Source organism: Anabrus simplex, chromosome 9 (assembly GCF_040414725.1).
Source record: "Anabrus simplex isolate iqAnaSimp1 chromosome 9, ASM4041472v1, whole genome shotgun sequence".
Taxonomy (NCBI): domain Eukaryota; kingdom Metazoa; phylum Arthropoda; class Insecta; order Orthoptera; family Tettigoniidae; genus Anabrus; species Anabrus simplex.
The window spans coordinates 46121369-46140960 of NC_090273.1; the positions used below are offsets into that span (position 1 = coordinate 46121369).

The 19592-nt window shown below is 38.9% G+C and overlaps 1 protein-coding gene across 1 annotated transcript in view; it reads right to left on the reverse strand.

Annotated features, from left to right (window-relative positions):
- The window catches only part of kl-2 (dynein heavy chain 2, axonemal kl-2), a 638176-nt gene that overhangs the window by 207757 nt on the left and 410827 nt on the right, over positions 1–19592 (reverse strand). Inside the window, exons 57-58 of the mRNA XM_068229141.1 lie at positions 18211–18382; positions 4988–5118 (exon numbers count right to left, since the gene is read on the reverse strand). Of these exons, the coding sequence (XP_068085242.1) occupies positions 4988–5118; positions 18211–18382 (303 nt within the window). The remainder of the gene's footprint in view (positions 1–4987; positions 5119–18210; positions 18383–19592) is intronic.

Genomic DNA, 19592 nt, shown 5'->3' on the forward strand with positions numbered 1-19592 from the left:
TTAGGATCGCCTTGCTATGAGCTTGCATTCAGGAGATAGGGGGGTTCGAACCCCACTGTCGGCAACCGTGAAGATAATTTTCCGTGGTTTCCCATTTTCTCACCAGGCTAATGCTAGGGGGGCTGTACCTTAATTAAGGCCTCGGTCGCTTCCTTCCCATTCCTAGCCCTTTCCTATTCCATCGTTGCCATAAGACCTATCTGTGTCGATGCGACGTAAAAAATATAAAAAATAATCATGAATTAAATTCTTTGCTTAGTCCATATGAACGCCGAACATCGGTAACATAGAAATATTGTTCAGTCTTGTAAACTGGCGAAGGTGGTTGTTTTTATTGTGATTGTCTTAAGCTGAATAACCGTGTTGCCATCAGCACAAGGGAAATTGTGAAGATGACTAACAAAATGAGAAAAATCGCGAATGCTTGAAGAAAAAGAAAAAAGAGCCTCTTTATACTGGATGCCCCAGTATCACAGAGTCTAAAGAAAACATGTTATTTCTGAAAACCGACGAGACCCTGCATGGCAATGTGCGCTCACGTCCAGTTCGCAATTTCGTAAGCTTCACGCTGTTCTGCTCTGCTCTTCCCTGTTCTGCGGCCAACTGCTTCTCAATGTGTGCCCGGCCTAACAGCACGGAAGTACAACAATGTATTCATCCAGTTATATTTTTAATTCGAAAGCGACGACCCATATTTTTCTTGGGCTTAAAAGTTTCCTTAAAGTCCAAATTTATGTTTAACGTCAATCCCCGAGAAAGTGTTGAGGGAAATTTTCGAGATATTAATTACTCACTAATTACTCACAATACAGGCCAATACATTCAACTGGTGAAAATATTCTTGAATTGGTTACTTTTAAACACCTGCACGGCCATTGTAATCGTGTTATGTGTATTTTATATTGACCGGAAAAATCTTAACCTAAAAGCAGCCTTTAACGTGATTATTGGGCGCGAATTTCAGTGTTCCGACTGTTCGTTCACGTTCCCTGCAGCTTTATGCTGGACCATGGCCGTACAGGCACACTCCCAGTTCCCACTGGCGCGGAGCATGTAATGTTGCCTCTCGAAGTTCTCTCTACACTGCGCAGTTACAGTCCCGCGTCCCGTGCGCTCACTGCACAGTTCAGCTAGTAGGCGAAGGGCAGTGCATAGTGGCACTTCTGATGGGACAGCGAGTCAGTGTCTCCGGCTCGCTTGAGAATGTTTCGGAACAATTGACACTCAGTGTTCTGGAACAGCGGAACATAACTGTGCACCGGCACCTTGTGTCGAAACAGGGACATAGTGCCCAACCCTAATACATACTCTCCTTGTTCATAAATTATTCCTGGAATGTCCTTTTTGGAACCTGTTTCTGCCTTAAAATACCTATACATACCCTTCCATTTTTCACTAAAATTTGTATGACTGCCAATTATGCTTGCCATCATGTTATCCTTAGCTGTCTTCTTTGCTAGATTCAATTTTCTAGTAAGTTCCTTCAATTTCTCCTTACTTCCACAGCCATTTCTAACTCTATTTCTTTCAAGTCTGCACCTCCTTCTTAGTCTCTTTATTTCTCTATTATAATAAGGTGGGTCTTTACCATTCCTTACCACCCTTAAAGGTACAAACCTGTTTTCACATTCCTCAACAATTTCTTTAAACCCATCCCAGAGTCTGTTTACATTTTTATTTACCGTTTTCTGCCGATCATGGTTACTTTTTAGAAACTGCCTCATGCCTGCTTTATCAGCCATATGGTACTGCCTAAGTACATTACTTCTTTAGCCTTCGTTGATACATCTTTATCTATTAATCGCCATACCTGTTGGTAAAAGGCACTCCCCAGTTGTATTCTTCTACTAATTTCCATATCCAGTATTTCATTTTCAGTTAGTTCACTTCCCAAGTGTTTGAAGTGTTCTACTCTTTCCAGTTCTTTGTCTCCAATTTTGATAGCTCCTTTTCCTTCTTTAACCGCTCAAGCTGGTTTGATGTGTATGTGTACGGACCTACAAAACATAAGCCAGGAGCAGTTTGACATATACCTGTATGGACTAGGCTAGCAATGGTTTGCATGCCACCTGTTGGTTGTCAATGTGAACTTTCAGCACGGCTCACAGCACAGGGCATCATTCTATGAAGGGGAGTATATTCTACCTTAATGTGGCATTCTGTTGGAGTAAAAAGAATTTGTTTCATCGATGCCGATTGTTGTAAACATTCACAATTAAGTATTTAATTTATTTTCCACCTAGTCGATACAATGATTGCTTAAGGCAATTTTTAATGGTCAAAAGTGGTACATGTTTCGTATATTATCAACATCTTCAGCCACATAACACTGTTTAGATGAAAAATATATAAAATTGACAAAGTAATGCTTTAGAGGAAGTGTCCTTAAAATTAACATAAGATTGACAAGATTAAAACAAACAAATAACTCAAGAGAAAATATATAAATTATTTCTACAATAGAAAGCAGTCGTCAAGGAAACACTTGTACAATATTCCATAGAGAAATTGTCCTAATAAATATTCTTTTCTTAATAATTCATGAAAAAAGATCAATTTATAAATTAAAAATTATACAATTTATAAGTAATTATCGAAATGAAGAAATCCTGATATCACAGTGCGGCTCTTATTATTAATGTAGATGAAAATATAACTAATTCCTAGTTGTCAAATCTTATTAAGCCTGCTTTCCTTTGGAACAGTAACTCCTGTCATTCTTTCACAGTTTGCGCCGGGTGTAATATTGATGATGCAATCTTCCTTGCTCTTGCACCTGAGGAGGTGGAGGAGCGGGGGATATAGGTGTGTCAAGAACTTCCTTGCTGTCACCTATAGCTTCAACTGAGGAGGAACAAGTTGTAGGGCTATCTGTAGGTGGAGAAATTCCAATTCTTTTTTTTTTTTCGTGATCCTTCTCAAGCATTTTCAAATATACTAGAATTTGATAATATAATGGATTCTTATATTCTACAGCCTCATTAAGGTTATCATTTTTCTTTACAAGTTGGTCTAGATGAATGTACAGGTCTTCATATGTGTTCATTAAGCTGCCCTTTTTTAACTTTTTTATGATGGTCAGGTCTTGTTCTATGTTGGTAAATTTATGACCTGTGGCAGTCATGTGTGATCCCATTGCTGAGAATGCTGAAAAACATAGAAGATTCTCAGCAATGGGATCACACATGACTGCCACAGGTCATAAATTTACCAACATAGAACAAGACCTGACCATCATAAAAAAGTTAAAAAAGGGCAGCTTAATGAACACATATGAAGACCTGTACATTCATCTAGACCAACTTGTAAAGAAAAATGATAACCTTAATGAGGCTGTAGAATATAAGAATCCATTATATTATCAAATTCTAGTATATTTGAAAATGCTTGAGAAGGATCACGAAAAAAAAAAAAAAAGAATTGGAATTTCTCCACCTACAGATAGCCCTACAACTTGTTCCTCCTCAGTTGAAGCTATAGGTGACAGCAAGGAAGTTCTTGACACACCTATATCCCCCGCTCCTCCACCTCCTCAGGTGCAAGAGCAAGGAAGATTGCATCATCAATATTACACCCGGCGCAAACTGTGAAAGAATGACAGGAGTTACTGTTCCAAAGGAAAGCAGGCTTAATAAGATTTGACAACTAGGAATTAGTTATATTTTCATCTACATTAATAATAAGAGCCGCACTGTGATATCAGGATTTCTTCATTTCGATAATTACTTATAAATTGTATAATTTTTAATTTATAAATTGATCTTTTTTCATGAATTATTAAGAAAAGAATATTTATTAGGACAATTTCTCTATGGAATATTGTACAAGTGTTTCCTTGACGACTGCTTTCTATTGTAGAAATAATTTATATATTTTCTCTTGAGTTATTTGTTTGTTTTAATCTTGTCAATCTTATGTTAATTTTAAGGACACTTCCTCTAAAGCATTACTTTGTCAATTTTATATATTTTTCATCTAAACAGTGTTATGTGGCTGAAGATGTTGATAATATACGAAACATGTACCACTTTTGACCATTAAAAATTGCCTTAAGCAATCATTGTATCGACTAGGTGGAAAATAAATTAAATACTTAATTGTGAATCTATTGAAGTGCGATACGGACCATGAAGCTGATTTTATGTAATGTTGTAAACATGGCGGCATCCTCACATGGCCTGTATTTCTAATGCAGTTCTTGAACTCATATTAGGTAAAATAGTGAAGAGAATAATCTGAGTGATAATGAAAAGTGATAGTGATGATGATTATGCACAGCAGGAAATTACATGTTATGTACGTAATGATAGTGATATTAAGTGAATGCTCACCCGAGTGGATATGGACACCTGTTGATTTGAATTTTATTCCAACAAGAAGGTAATTGGGCATTTTTTACTTTGCATGCCTCTTTTCTGTATGTAGATACAACATCTGCATGATATGAACTGCGTATCCACTTATTTTGAACAAAATCAGACAAGTCATTTAGAAGTTACAGCAATGTTTGTGATAGCATGTAAAATTGTGATATGTTTCTAAAATGTATTACCGCTGTAGGGTAAAACTTGGTCAACTTTTAATACCGGCTTGAAGGGTTAATTCCTCTACTCATCACCATTATCACTATTAGATAATTCCTACCATTACTGTAGTATATTTTGGTTTTGTAATATTTTCAATATGTACAATCAAGTCTTAAGTCAAACTTACAGTACATCACTTTCATATTTCCTTGCGCCACAGAATTCCAAAATTCTTAACAAAGTTCACTGATTAATAAAATGAAACAGTTGCAGTTGCATTATACAAACTGAAAAACACTCAAGCTTTCTATAGTCTATTAAAGGTGAGTTTGAAAGGACACAAGAACCGATCAAAGAATGCTTGAAGGATGAAATAAAAGAAGTTTTTTCATAATTCTGAAGTTGTCATCAATGGAATTACTATTCCTATATGAGGAAAATGAGTTGTTATAGATGCTTACCTTTTTCTTTTGCCTCTTGCAGCTCAATAGACATCACTTTGACTTTATTTCCTGTGTCTTCTATCTTAAACAGCCCATTGCGCAGCTTACTGGCAGCTGCAGATATACTAGTTCTCTTTTCTTCCAGCATCCTGATAAATACATTTTCCATTAAAGGAGTTGTTATTTTACTTTTATTTATATGATGAAACTAGATGACAAAAATTTATGTCAGTTAAAAATACCATTCATTGAATTCTCTCAACTGGTTTGCATCTGAGAGGAGAAGAGATGGTGGATGTAAATATAAACTGTTTCATACAGTGACAACTTAATTTATCACGCTACAATTAAACCGAGGTTTTATAAGCAGTAAAAATGTCCAAAATATGCATGCAACTATGCTCTAAAATCCTTTAAAATATGTACTAAAAGCCCTACAATTTGCCACTTGATATGCATTAAGAGTGAGTGAGTGAGTGAGTGAGTGAACTTAAGTTCTCATCCTGAGGTCATGCAGCTCTTTTCGGGCACATCCCCAATGGAGATGAGCTGCATGTACCATTTTAACCAGCAACATTTTCCTGGTGTGAAAATGGGAAACCACGAAAAACCATCTTCAAGGCTGCCGGCAGTGTTCATACCCACTACCTCTCGAATGCAAGCTGATGGCTACGTGACCCAAACTGCATGGCCACTTGCTCGGTATGGGTACATCCCCTCTGAACCTAGATGACACTATGGTGTGATATCTTTATGAGCCATGTTTCTAATATGTGTTATGTCTGGATTTCTTGACCGTTCTTTGAAAAAATCTTATCTCAGACGCCTGGATCCTGCTCATCTCCTTTCTCCTCATTGTCGAAGAGTCTCTCTCTCTCTCTCTCTCTCTCTCTCTCACACACACACACACACACACACAAACACACGCACGCACACACACGCACGCACGTGCACACATACACGCACGCGCGCACACATGCGTCAGAATCGGAACATACTGGTAATAGATTTGGTAGATGGCTCTCTTGCATTTCAGTGGCACTTTCTGTTTCGATATTAGGTTACAAAGTGCTTGATAGAAGTTTCCTCTAGCCTGATATCAAGTGATTACTTCTTTATGTATTGAACCTGTATTACACAGAATTAACATTATTTGCAATACATTTAAGAAACGTAATACTCTTCTACTTAGTAAAAAGAAACCCTACAAATTGTTTTAAAAAGTCATTCTTATAACATCGAAGGAAGGGAACATTTAGCCTTTCCAAAAATATCTAGTTCAGTGTCTGGTTTTTGACTACTTTAGCTTACTGAACAAACAAAAGACCCAAACAGTTAACTGATCATTTGATACCGAGCTCCTTAAATAGGTATTTAATTTCCTTAAAGTAGAAAAGGATCATCACTAAACAGGTAATGAAGCTACAACCACCGAGAGAATTGGATGTGCGGTTAGGGGCATGCAGCTGTGAGCTTACATTCGGGAGATAGTGGGTTCGAAACCCACTGCCGGCAGCCCTGAAGATGGTTTTCTGTGATTTCCTATTTTCACACACGGCAAATGCTAGGGCTGTACCTTAATTAAGGCCATGCCTGCTTCCTTCTCACTCCTAGCCCTTTATTATCCCAACATTGCCCTAAGATCTATCTGTGTCGGTGCAACGTAAATCAACTTGTAAAGAACAAAAAAAAAAAAAAATTAAATATAAAGAAACCTGAGACCTTCTGGACCTTTTAACCATGGAGCTGGACTTTGTTTGAAATGTGTCACCTCTACATACTGTTCTACATTGAGAAACGTATGCATCATATTACTACTAACAATTAACATCAAGGAGTGTGTGGCTCCATGGCTAAATGGTTAGCATGCTTGCCTTTGGTCACAGGGGTCCCGGAATCGATTCCTGGCCAGTTCGGGGATTTTAACCTGCATTGGTTAATTCCAATAGCTTGGGGACTGGGTGTTTGTACTGTCTTCAACATCCCTGCAACTCACACACCACACATAACACTATCCTCCTCCAGAATAACATGCAGTTACCTACACATGGCAGATGTGGTTCACCCTCATCGGAGGGTCTGAAAATAGCCACACAAAATTATTACACATCAAGGAGTTTAACACACATTATACAGAGAGAATAATTTAAGTGTTCAGAGTTCTTCTCGCATGCCGTGGGAAGTCCCGAGCGAGCGCCAGATGGCTTCTGTCAACACGGCGAGATAAGAAGTGTTCACTGCAGCGCGTATCTGTTTAGCACTCTGTCCCTCAGTTAGAGAATATTGGACTTTTACGGTGTGTTGTGAGGTTATTTTCATGATGGTTAAATACACTATAGAGCAAAGAATATTTTTGGTCGAGTGTTATTTGCACAAGAAGAAGAAACCAGTTAAAAGGTGCCTTCGAAAATTCCGTAGACAATTTCCTGGTGCGACAGTACCATCAAAACGTTACGTGCATCAGCTCGTTTACAAGTGGCATAGTACTGGTTCCATAAGCAATAAGAAAAAGAAGCAAAGGAGAACAGCTCTCACACGGGAGAGGTTAGAAGATATACAGGCAAGACTCCAGGTCAGTCCACATAAGTCGCTTTGGAGAGAAGCTCAGGAAAGTGGTATTTCACCTTCTTCAGCACGTAATGAAACAAAATTGTTATGTTTGCAATCTTATCAGACTCATTCAGTCCATAACATACTGCCTACAGATTTCAATGCAAGAATACGCTTTTGCAATTAGCTAATAAATAGTGTAAATGACGGTATTGTGGATCTGAACTTTCTTTTTATGAGCGACGAAGCCTGGTTTCATTTGAGTGGATATGTCAATTCACAGAACAATAGAATCTGGGATACAGACAACCTGCACATTTTACAGCCGTGACCTCTGCATGATGTGAAGGTGGGTGTGTGGTGCACTATCAGTGCCCGACGAATTATTAGTCCAATATTTTTTCAGGACACGATTACTTCTGACCGTTATATTCACAACATTCTGGAACCATTTTTTGCTGATCTGACTGAAGAAGAGAAAAGGTACGGCTATTTCCAGCAGGATAGTGCAATGGCCCATATGGTGCGTAGCTCTATGCGATGGTTACGGGAAATATTCGATAATGATCAGATCATCAGTAAAGGCTTATGGCCCCCTCGTTCACCTGATTTAACACATTGTGGACCGGTCCCGAGAAAACTCGTGTTTGCCTAGCCGAGCGTTGCGGACCGGTCCCGAGTTATCTCGTGTTAGCAGCAGACCCAGCAGACTGAACTTTAGTGCTATCTTTTGAGATATATGGGAACTATTTGGAGGTCAAGAGTGATAGAACTCTGTTACGTATGGTTCTACACAATCGATAGTCGCATTTGTTTTCGAGTATTCTTCATATCGTAGATTTTCTTTGCATTTCTTGACAACATGTTTACAAAGTTCGAAGAGCCATGCAAGATTGCAGCGCCTAGCGATCGCACGTGTTTACACAAAGACGAAATTATTCGCGAATTATGTACTGATACAGGCTCCGAATATTAAGTGATGCTGAGTATTTAGATTTCAACGATGAAATATCTTCTAACGGAAATGTTTCAAGTGATGACGAGGCAAGGTGTGGAACGCACAAAGCGCAGAACGAGTCGTATATTTGTGTTACGGGTGTAAATATTCTAAATATTGTAAATAATGCAGTGTTTTCTGACGACTGGCTTATGGACAACAGTGAACCTAGGTTAGAGGATTCTGAAGGTGCTCCTGGTATAAAGGTATGGCCTAATGAATCTGGAAACATAGGAAAAGTAGCAGGACTTATGTTTGGTGAGGAATTTTTTCAGTATGTAGCTGAAAAGACAAACTTACACTATGAGCAGAAATCACATTCTCATAACTTATCTCCTAAAACACTAAAATGGACTAATGTCACTAGCAGGGAAATTAAAAAATTAATCCTCTGTGTATATTGATACGGCAGGTGAAGAAATCATGTCTGAAAGATTACTGGCCAACCGATCCCCTAATAAAAAGACCAATATTTCTGAAAACTATGAGCCGAAATAGATTTCAAGAAATACCCTGCATTTCAACAACTATTCAGAAAGGCCAATAGAAAAATACACAATAGTCTTTCAAAAGCTATTGAAGTTCTGGCAGTTTATTTGTATGCATACACTCCAGCTTAGAGGTAGTTAGAAAGTGGCCGGGAGCAGGGCTGTGCATGGGGCGAACGGCACCCGGTCCGCAATGTGTTAAGCACATGTGATTTTTATTTATGGGGAAATCTTAAAGGAAAAGTTTGCAGGAATAATCCTCAAACTGCAGAAGAATTAAAAACTGAAATTAGGAACATTGTGCATTCTATCGGTGTCCATGAACTACAAAGTGTGTTTCGAAATCTCATTACAAGATGTGAAGCTTGCATTGCAGCTGAAGGAGATCACTTTCAGCATCGTCTGTAAATACTGGTGAGTTCAGTTTAATTTCCTAGTTGATTTATTTATTTGTTTATTCATTTAATTGTTTGTCCAGAGCATCTATGTAGCCGGTGAGTTCAGTTTTGTTCAGTTTCTATAGGCGTAATCATGCCACTTCTTTGAACCGATTATGCCTGCCTGTCATGGTGGGCACTTCATTCGCTGTCTCCGCTTCCCAGCGTGCCTAATTCTTGGCATTCTGCTCTGCACTTTCAAATTAATCACCCTGTATAACCAGTAATAACCTATAATCAGGACTTAATAATTTATTTTTCTCCATTGAATTGTTTTATTTTTGGAGGTTTGGGGGAGGTGGGGGGAAGGAAATATCCCCTAAATTTCCCCCTCCCCTGAAGAGTAGGTAATACTCATGATACACAGGTTGTTTCAAAATTATTGGTACAACCTGCAGGAGTGAGCATAGGATAATAAAACAAGGAGAAAAGTCCTGTAATAAATATAGGTAGGGAAACAAAACATTCCCAAGATATGATGTAATCACATTTGTTACTGTTACAATGTTGTAAATGCTCTGTGTTCCAGATACCAGGCTCCACACCGGGTGCCAACTGCATCTTCTATATGTGGCATTTGAAACAGTTGTCATGGCACCTCACATGATTCTTAATACTCAGTTGTGAACATTTCTTACCTGACAGACTTAACAGTCATATGTGCCTCCATTTCATAGTAACATGACCTATGTGACTTTTTGGAAGATGCGTCTCTTGGGGGAAGGCAGCTTTTATGATATATGTATGATAGAGTATTGGTGCACTTTCACACGAATGTTCGACTCCTTACACACAAGCTTCTACAACAAGCTTATCGGCTGTGGTGTTCCATGGCTGTCTTCTGTGCGAAAAGGGTTCAATGTATGATTGTGCTGCCTCCCATGCACTGCTCTTGACATGTTCTTAGATGAAATGAATGTCAGCCATCTCTTTGTTACTCAATGTGTGAGATACCATGACATTAAAATATTATACTTAAGAATTCAAAATTCCTTTTGTTTGCTGATGACACATACAAATGTATGAAAGTTAATTGCCCACTTGATTGTTTAAAACTTATTTTGTCTGGAAAAGTACTGTACGCAAAATGGGTTGGAAGTTAATAATGACAAATATAAAACATCTTTTTCTTTAAAAACAAAAAGAAAATATCATTTCAATATCTCCTGTTTCACAAGTCAATGACCTTGGTGTTTTGGTGTTTAATGAACATGCTGAAAATATTTGTGCAAAATCATTATAAAAACTAGATTGCAGGCGTAGGGATGTGGCGACCCCATCACCCAGTGGGAAACCACTGCAGTCAGCCACCCGAGTATTGGCGGGAAAACCACAGCTATTGGGGGTATGGAGGAAATGCCTACTCCCAGCCCTGACCAACTAGGGTGAACATTATCCTGGCAGAAGGTATAAAATGCCCTCTGGAGCTTATTACCTCAGTTGTAACCATGCTATTGATATTGCGGTAGCGCAGCTTAATACTTCGGCTTGTGAAGTAACCATGGAGCACATGATAATCACTACTTTACCCCAGAGGGTTAATCCCCCGTCGACCTCAGTTGAGGCAAGCAGGTTGTCGGATTCTGGGGAACCTGTATCATGTGCCTAGGGAGAGTCGGAGCTCCCCAATACCTCAACATCCTCAATATGCCGGTCACACAAGATCAGACCCTAGAGAACTTTTAAATTAGGAACCATCAACATACAGGCCATGATCAGAGTGGGGAATCTGAAACAAGTCCTGGAGGCAATGAGAGAACATGGAATTGGCATACTGGTTCTACAGGAGACAAGATTCAGAGATGAAGATACGGTGGAATCAGAAGGATATGTAATAATGAAGGGAAAACCGGGTATCAAGATGAAGCAACAGCCGTTTATGTCTGGTACAGCGTTTATAGTAGACCGAAGCTTCTTAAGTAGTATCGTTGACTGGAGGGGTATGAATGAGAGACTGTCATACTTGGTGATGAAAATTGGCAATAAAACTTATACGCTTGTCAATGCACATGCCTCCACAAATGATAAGAACAAAACAGACAAGGCAGGGACAGAGAACTTCTGGAACACACTGGATAAGGTAGTAACGGAAGCAAACAAGAGAAGTGTCATGATCTTGCTGGGGGATTTCAATGCACAGCGAGGCACTGAAAGGAGATTCAAAGGCCCTGTAGGGGATTGCCCTGCGCACAACATAACAAATAAGAATGGAGAAAGGCTTGCAAACTTGTGCAAAAGACACAAGATGAGAATCATGACCACACACTATAAAGCCAAGGCGAGTAAAAAGACAACATGGGTAAGTCCGGGCGATAGAATTGGTGAAAGGCAGATAGACCACGTAGCGATCCGAGACAAAAACCATGCAGAAATCATCAACACCAAAGTCAGGAAAAACAGCAGAATGGAGTCTGACCACTATCTCACTGAAATCAAATGTAGATGGGTACCAAACAGAACTAGGAGAAACACGAACACAAACTCACACCAGATCAACAGAGAACTGCTGAACATAAACCGAGATCAGTATGTGAAGAACCTGACAGTGGAGAGTAAATGGGAAAACTTAAAGGACAAGGTTAGAGAAGAATCCAAATGATTGTCCACTAATAACAAGAGAAGGAAGCATGAGTGGTGGACAGAAGAATGTGAAGAGGCAGTAGAGTACAGGAGGAAGATGTGGGTAAGGTGTCAGACTACCAAGAAGGAAGAGGACCTGTCAACATTTGAGGCAGCGAGAAAGATGGCTGCCAAGACCATCAGGAACGCCAGAAGGAAAAGGTGGAATGAGAGGCTGGAAGAAACTGTATATGCGTTTAAGAAAAACAAATCATGATCCTTCTTTAAGTAGATGAAGAGTAGGATAAAGGGTTATGAGGCGAGAGAACCTTTTGTGAAAGGACGAGATGGTGAGTTGAAAATAGGTAAAAAAAAGACATATGCGAGGAAATGGCAAGATATTTCAAAGATCTACTGAACACAGAAGCACCCACAGGGAGTATGACTCTACAGTACAGCAGAGACATCAACCAAGGATGAGCACCCACCAGAACAGAAGTTGTGAAGGCAATCAAGGATCTCAAGAACAACAAAGCGGTAGGTAATGATGGTATATGCACCAAGGAGATCAAATGGGGTGGTCCTGCAATGGAAGAAAGCATGTACAGAATAATAATGGACATCTGGATAAATAAGAAGATACCTAGCGACTGGAAAGAAGCCATAATTATACCAGTACATAAGGAGACAAAAGAATACTAGATAACTACACAGGTATCTCACTGCTAAACATTGGGTACAAGATACTCTCGAGATTATTGCTGAACAGAGTGGAAGCACAGCTTGAATCGACCATAGGAGAATACCAGGGTGGTTTCCAGAAAGGGAGAAACTGCATAGAACAGATCTTTGGACTCAAGAAAATCATAGAACACAGACACAGGAAAGGAAAGGACACAATATTTACATTTGTAGACTTCGCAAAAGCCTACGACTCGATAGACAGGAACACACTACTGAACATCCTACGCAACAGAGGATTGGATTCTATGACACATGCATTGGTGGGGGAAACATTGCAGGCTACAACCGCTAGAGAAAAATACCGGAGTATGTTGTTAGACAGCTTTGAAATTAAGACAGGAGTCCGATAAGGGGATGGTCTATTGCCAATATTATTTAACCTAGTTTTGGATGAAGTGGTGAAGCAGTGGAGACAGTTGAACAGAACCATGGCAATTGAAGGTGTACAGATTGGATATAAGATCAAAAACAATGTCATAGTGGATTGCCTTGCCTTCACAGATGATATGGTGTTGTTACATGAGAAGGAAGAAGATGCGAAGTTGACACTAGCAAATCTAGCTGAGACTGCAGCAAAGGTTAGTCTAAAAATAGCCTACAACAAGACGAAGGTACTGAATATGAAGACCGATTGGAATGTAAAAGGCCAAGGGGTAGAGAGAGTCGACAGCTTCCGGTACCTAGGTGAGAACATCACGGGTAAAGTACAAAGCAACAAAAGTACCACAGACAGAGCTCAACTGCTGCTGAAACTACGATATGCAGCCATGACTACATATGGAAAGAAGAACCTCTCGAGGAATGCCAAACTGCGACACTACATGATAACCATCAGGAATGCTGCATTATATGCAACTGAAACACTGACATTGGGCAAGAGAGCATGCATACAATTGGAGAAGGAGGAAAGAAGAATCTTGAGACATATATGGGGCACCAAAACGCAAGGTGAAATCTGGGTACACAGATCAAGGCAGGAACTATATGAAAGTATAGAACCAATCTCGAGTGTGATAAGAAAGAGAAGGTTAGGATTTGTTGGACATCTCATGAGGATGGATGACAGTAGGCTGACGAAGAAGATATGGAATGCAACCTGCTTAACTGGAAATAAGTGGATGAAGGAAGTCAGAGAAGATTGGGAGACTATTGGCATAAAGGAAAAATATCCACTGATGACAGTACACGATAGGTCCAAATACAAAAAGCTCGTGGAAGGTCGCAGATGGACAGACACCAGGATCCAGATTCAGATCATGGAAGCCGAGAGAAAGAGGAGGAGTGAGAGAATGAAGAGGTATTGGGAAGAAAGAAGACGTACCGAACAAGTCACTCGTAATCCTCAGAGGTCGTAACGAACCTAATAATAATAAAAGACTATATTGCATTACTAGACATTCCATAGAATTTTCCAACTTTGCTACCTATTGCTTGCTGTATGTATGGTACATCCTATACAGAAGAACCCCATTTATCTGAAATAAAGGGGGCAGAGCCACTTCGGTTGACACTTTTTTTTTTTGATGACACATGGTAAATATTTTTGGAAGTTAAATGTCAAAATAAAAATGCATAAACTCTGTTAAGCAAAGGTGCATACCATACATTAACATTAAAATGTTTACATAATGTCGCTCATTGTATAAAATCAATGATTTTCTTCTGAATTTTCTTGGTGCAGCGCTGTCGTGCAGCTATGTCACGCCACCGTTTAATCAACAATACATCAGCTTGTGTAGATTCATTGCTTTGTGCAACAAAGTGCAAAGCAGTCTGGAAAAATTTCTTTTGTTACTACTGAACTGAATACTGTATACAGTAATTTTATTATCGTACTGTAATTAAAGCGTGTGGTACCATATTTTAATTAAAATTCAAAATCAATCTTACCTCCAATGCATTAAATCCATCATCTGCTGTAACTCGATTCTCAGAACTGCTGTTGTCAAGGTTGGAGTAGTCTGTTTCAACCCTTGGCAGTAACATGGAATCCACTATTTCTTGGTCTGTTAGATAAAGTTCAGCATCATCTGATTGTAACCACTCGTTCACCTCACACTGGTTAACATTCTCACATTCTGGAATTTGTTTCACCATTTCTTGCAGGTTGTCATCATTGTCCTCATCTTCCGAAAAAAAAATCTGTTCATACAGTTTGTTCCAGGAATTACACAGATTCACTGATGTAATCTTTTTCCAGGATTGGGCACATCAATAAATCACATGTTTCATGTTCATAGACTTCAACGAATCCATAAGACTTTTTACCGGATAATTCACAATACTCAGAATAGATTGTAGCAGAAACTCACGATAATGGCGTTTGAATACTTCCAGAACACACTAATCCATGGGTTGAACTAAGCTCATCATATTAGGGGGCAGAAACCAAATTAAATATCACCACTTTCCAACTTCCCTGGGTGTTTTGGGGCATTGTCAATCCACAAAATTGCTTTTCTGGGCAAAGACATTCAGGCACTTGTTTGAGATCTATAATAAACTGGTAAGGCAGTGGCGGCAATATTTTAAAAAGATCTAGGGTTTTTCTATTTTCCTATACACATTAGTAGCAGCCTATGAGTGCCTGAAGCATTAGCACATGCTAAAACTGTAATCTTCTCCTTATTCATTTTGTGACCTGGTGCAGATTTTTCTTTTATTGATGCTGAGAATGTTATGGCAACATTTTAAAATTTAACCCTGTTTCGTCAGCATTATACACCTTATCTTTTGTCAGTCCATCAATGATCTCTTCAAATTCTGTTTTAAAAACATCAGCAGCCAGTGGGTCTGTGGAAAGCTTCTCGCCACTTAGATGTAACTGACGTATGCCATATATATTTATAAATCTATCTAGCCATCCTGAATTAGCCTTGAAGTCCTTTCCATCATCCCCTAACTTTGTAGCCAATAATAATTTAGCCTTCTCTTGAATTATAGGACTGGATAATGGTATTCCTTTTTCACGTTGTTGTGTAAACCAAATAAATACCGTTTCGTTTAACTTTTCACACCCATCCTCTTTCATAGTTTTGTGGTTTGGTATATTAGAGGAATGCTCAATTAATTTAGATTTTATCTTTACCCAGTCCATCACTGTTACACACCCACTCCATAATCCGCAGCAACATTTTGCAAAATCGCACCATTTTACACCTGTCTCACAGTTTTGATTTCTTTCGATGCTGCCGGGCTGAGTGACTCAGACGGTTGAGGCGCTGGCCTTCTGACCCCAACTTGGCAGGTTCGATCCTGGCTCAGTCCGGTGGTATTTGAAGGTGCTCAAATACTTCAGCTTCGTGTCAGTAGATTTACTGGCACGTAAAAGAACTCTTGCGGGACTAAATTCTGGCACCTCGGCATCTCCGAAAACCATAAAAGATTAGTTAGTGGGACGTAAAACAAATAACATTACATTATATTATTATTCTTTCGATGCTTACAACAACGCATTTTCGTTTGGTTGACATCATTCAATAAGCATGCACTTGCTAATGTACTTTTAACACAACTGATTACTGTATACTGTATCTTGCTACTGGATTTCAAAAGAACCCAGTCCAGATGCCTGGGACAGCGTTGGTAGGATAAGAATAAGATACAGTACCATTATGAGTAGGTAGTTCATGTTGCAATGGGGTAAGAAAAGCATTGGAACTACAGTATAGAACTGCAAGGTCAGTGGAACTACCTTGTGTGAAAAAAAATAAAAAAAATGGAGAAGGGTCGCTGGACTTCCCTGCTTTCCTAACAGAAGCTGCAGTACAGTCCAAGCAGTAAACAAGATGAAACTCCTGCAACTGAAGCAACATTAACCACAGTCTACATAATCTTCATGACAAATAATACAGTAATAATAATCTTGCTTGTTCAAAAAAAAATTTACCATATGTACCATGGAACAAACTAGAGGTTAAGAAACTGGTTTTTTTTCTTCTTAATGCTATACGTGAATTCTGGCATCAGTCATAATATAAAAATAGGGTTTGTCTAGTAGCTCTCAGCACATATATCAAGAGAATTACTAATATCGATGGCTAAGAACAAGAGGGTAAAAACAAAATATTAAAATACAATTTTGGCAAAACATTTTTGGTTAAACCGGGTTTCGGTTAAGCGAAGTTCGGTTAAGCGGGGTTCTGCTATACTTGAATACTGTACACCTGTATGGAACCCTTCTCATCATACCTCTATCCATAAATTAAATTCATTACAACATAAATTTCTTTGTGTACATAAATTTAGAGCAACATTTCCACATGATGATAGTGATTATACAGCTCTACAACAGTCATTATATCTGCATAGTCTGTCACAATGCAATGAACTCCTGGATACACTTTTCATATTTAAATTGCTTCACTCCTTAGTGAATTGCCCACAACTCCCAGAAGAAATAAACTTCCATGTACCAGACAAGCAAACGAGGTTTAATCATACGCTGTCCACAAACTGGCATAGATTTGACTATGCATTCCATGGTTTAATTGAAAGAATGTCAAGATAGCTAAACAAAGTGGATATTGATGAACTTAACTGCTCAGGAAATTCAGAAATCACTTACACAATCTCGAGAAGTGATTATTATTTTCCTGCGTTTACTTGTACTATAACCTAGCACAGGGTGACCCAAAAGTTTGTTAACATTTGACAAGGCAATACTTCAAGGAATATTGGAGGTAGAGAGGTAATAACTGACACACATGATTGGCATGACATGGGGTTTTATTGACATAAACAATGAGTGCACAAACAGGCCAACAGATGGCACTGGACAGCAACATGTCAGTGATGCCGCGTGAGACCCATGTGCAGTATAAAAGGAGCTGTTGTCAGAGGGCGTCAGATGAGCCTGCAATTGTGGCATGTTGATGTTACCAGAAAAGGCACTGTTAGTGAAGGTTTATTTACTTGTTTTGATGTCAATAAAACCCCATGTCATGCCAATCATGTGTGCAATTATTACCTCTATACCTCCAATATTCCATGATGTATTGCCTTGTCAAATGTTAACAGTCTTTTAGGTCATCATGTATATAATGTATTTGTACATTTTTCTTCTTCTTATTCTCCACTGACTTTCCTTTCTTTTTAGATTTTTCTCTGTCTATTGTGTTGTAAAATGGTATTATCATTAATACCAGTAAACTATTATTATTAACAGCTTGAAATGCCCCTACAAAGCAAGATGATGTTGACATCCCATGTGGAGCATGGTATTTGGGACATGAAACTTGAATAATAGTTATAACGGTTCCAAGTGTGATTATGTTTAGAACATTTCTTTTGTTGTCCTATACTCACTCCTGCAGGTTGTACCTATTATTTTGAAACATCCTGTACTTGTAAATAGTGATAAAACAAAAATCTAATGGTATTTGTTTATGGATTTAAGAAAAAACAACTTTACTTATTGGAGAACAGATTCTTGTGACCCTAAAGATAGATTAAAAGAAATCTTACTTCTTGTAGCCTGCCACGAGCTCCAGATAATTGGTGGGAGTCACATAATTATGACGTTTCATCTCTAGCAGCATCCTGGCAGAAGCTTTGGATACAGAGTAATGGATTGTAGCGAACATGGTGGCCACCGATTTTCTGACTCGTTCCTGTGGACATATAAAGTTAGTTAGTTCTTGTTCTGTTATTCCAGGTGATTGGGGCATCATGGTTAAGAATTTGTGTACTTAGTTTATGTGAAGTCAGTTTATAATCAGTATATCTGTGCTTTTTAGACTGTAATTAGCTGATTTGTTTGATACATTGCCTTCTCACTAATTCCATTCAATAATCTTAAAAAATATTTACACCACTCTTCACTATGAAAACTAGTTGTACACAAGTTGTTCCTGAAAAAGGAATTGTATTTTCAAGGGATGTTGGGTTGGGTCTAGGGGATCATCTTAAGCAAAGGAACTTGGTGTCCCCAGTGAATCATGCTAACATTATACAATGCTAACATGCTGTCAATCTGTACGGCATATAGGCGGCCTAAGTGCACTTAGATGTTGACTTGTACAGGGTTTCTCTTATAAACCCAGACTGAACGCATGGTGTTTGTACTCTGGTCTAAGGCAGCTGCCTCAGCCCAACTTACATCGTGCGTGACTGCCCTGCTTTAAGCTTGTATACAATCTTATATGAAATCTTACCTTATAAAAGATGCTGTAAGCGGCATCCTTCAAAATGAGGGAGTTCATAAACACCATTAGGATTTTCTGCACACCAATAGCGAGAGTTATGACTGTTCACACAACCATTAAGATGAAAACAGGCCTCATCCGAAAACACAAGCTGTGGGTCCAATAAATGATCATTCAATGATGCAAGATACCACGCACAATATCTCACTCTTGTGGCTGGATCAGCAGGTTTTAAACAATGGTTTGATGTGTATCTCTTTGTAGCTCTGTGTACAGAAGAAATCAAAACCCCTACTTGTTGTGCTAAGTTTGTGAGTGATTTATTCAGTGACCATTTAACACATTGGAGACGCCGCTCATAGAAACTATGGGCGCGCTAATTCATTGCTGCTGACAGAGCTCGGAGAATCTACGGGCATGATTTCACTGTAGCTAAAAAATTGTATTTGCTGTTTCAGCGAGCTGTGACTTCAATAAGATACTGCTGAATGCTTGTATAAGCATGAAATATACTAGTTATGAGCATAAGTTGAGAGCTCTTCTTTCAAGGCATTGAAAACACAGCCACGTTCCTACATAACCTAAGGCTGCGTCATCGTTGACTCTCAGCTGTGAAATGGGCGGGAAAATACGTACGGAACATGCGGTCAGGAAGAGTGTGTGTTCGAGAGGCAGGCTTGTTTGCGTAATTCTTGTGAATAT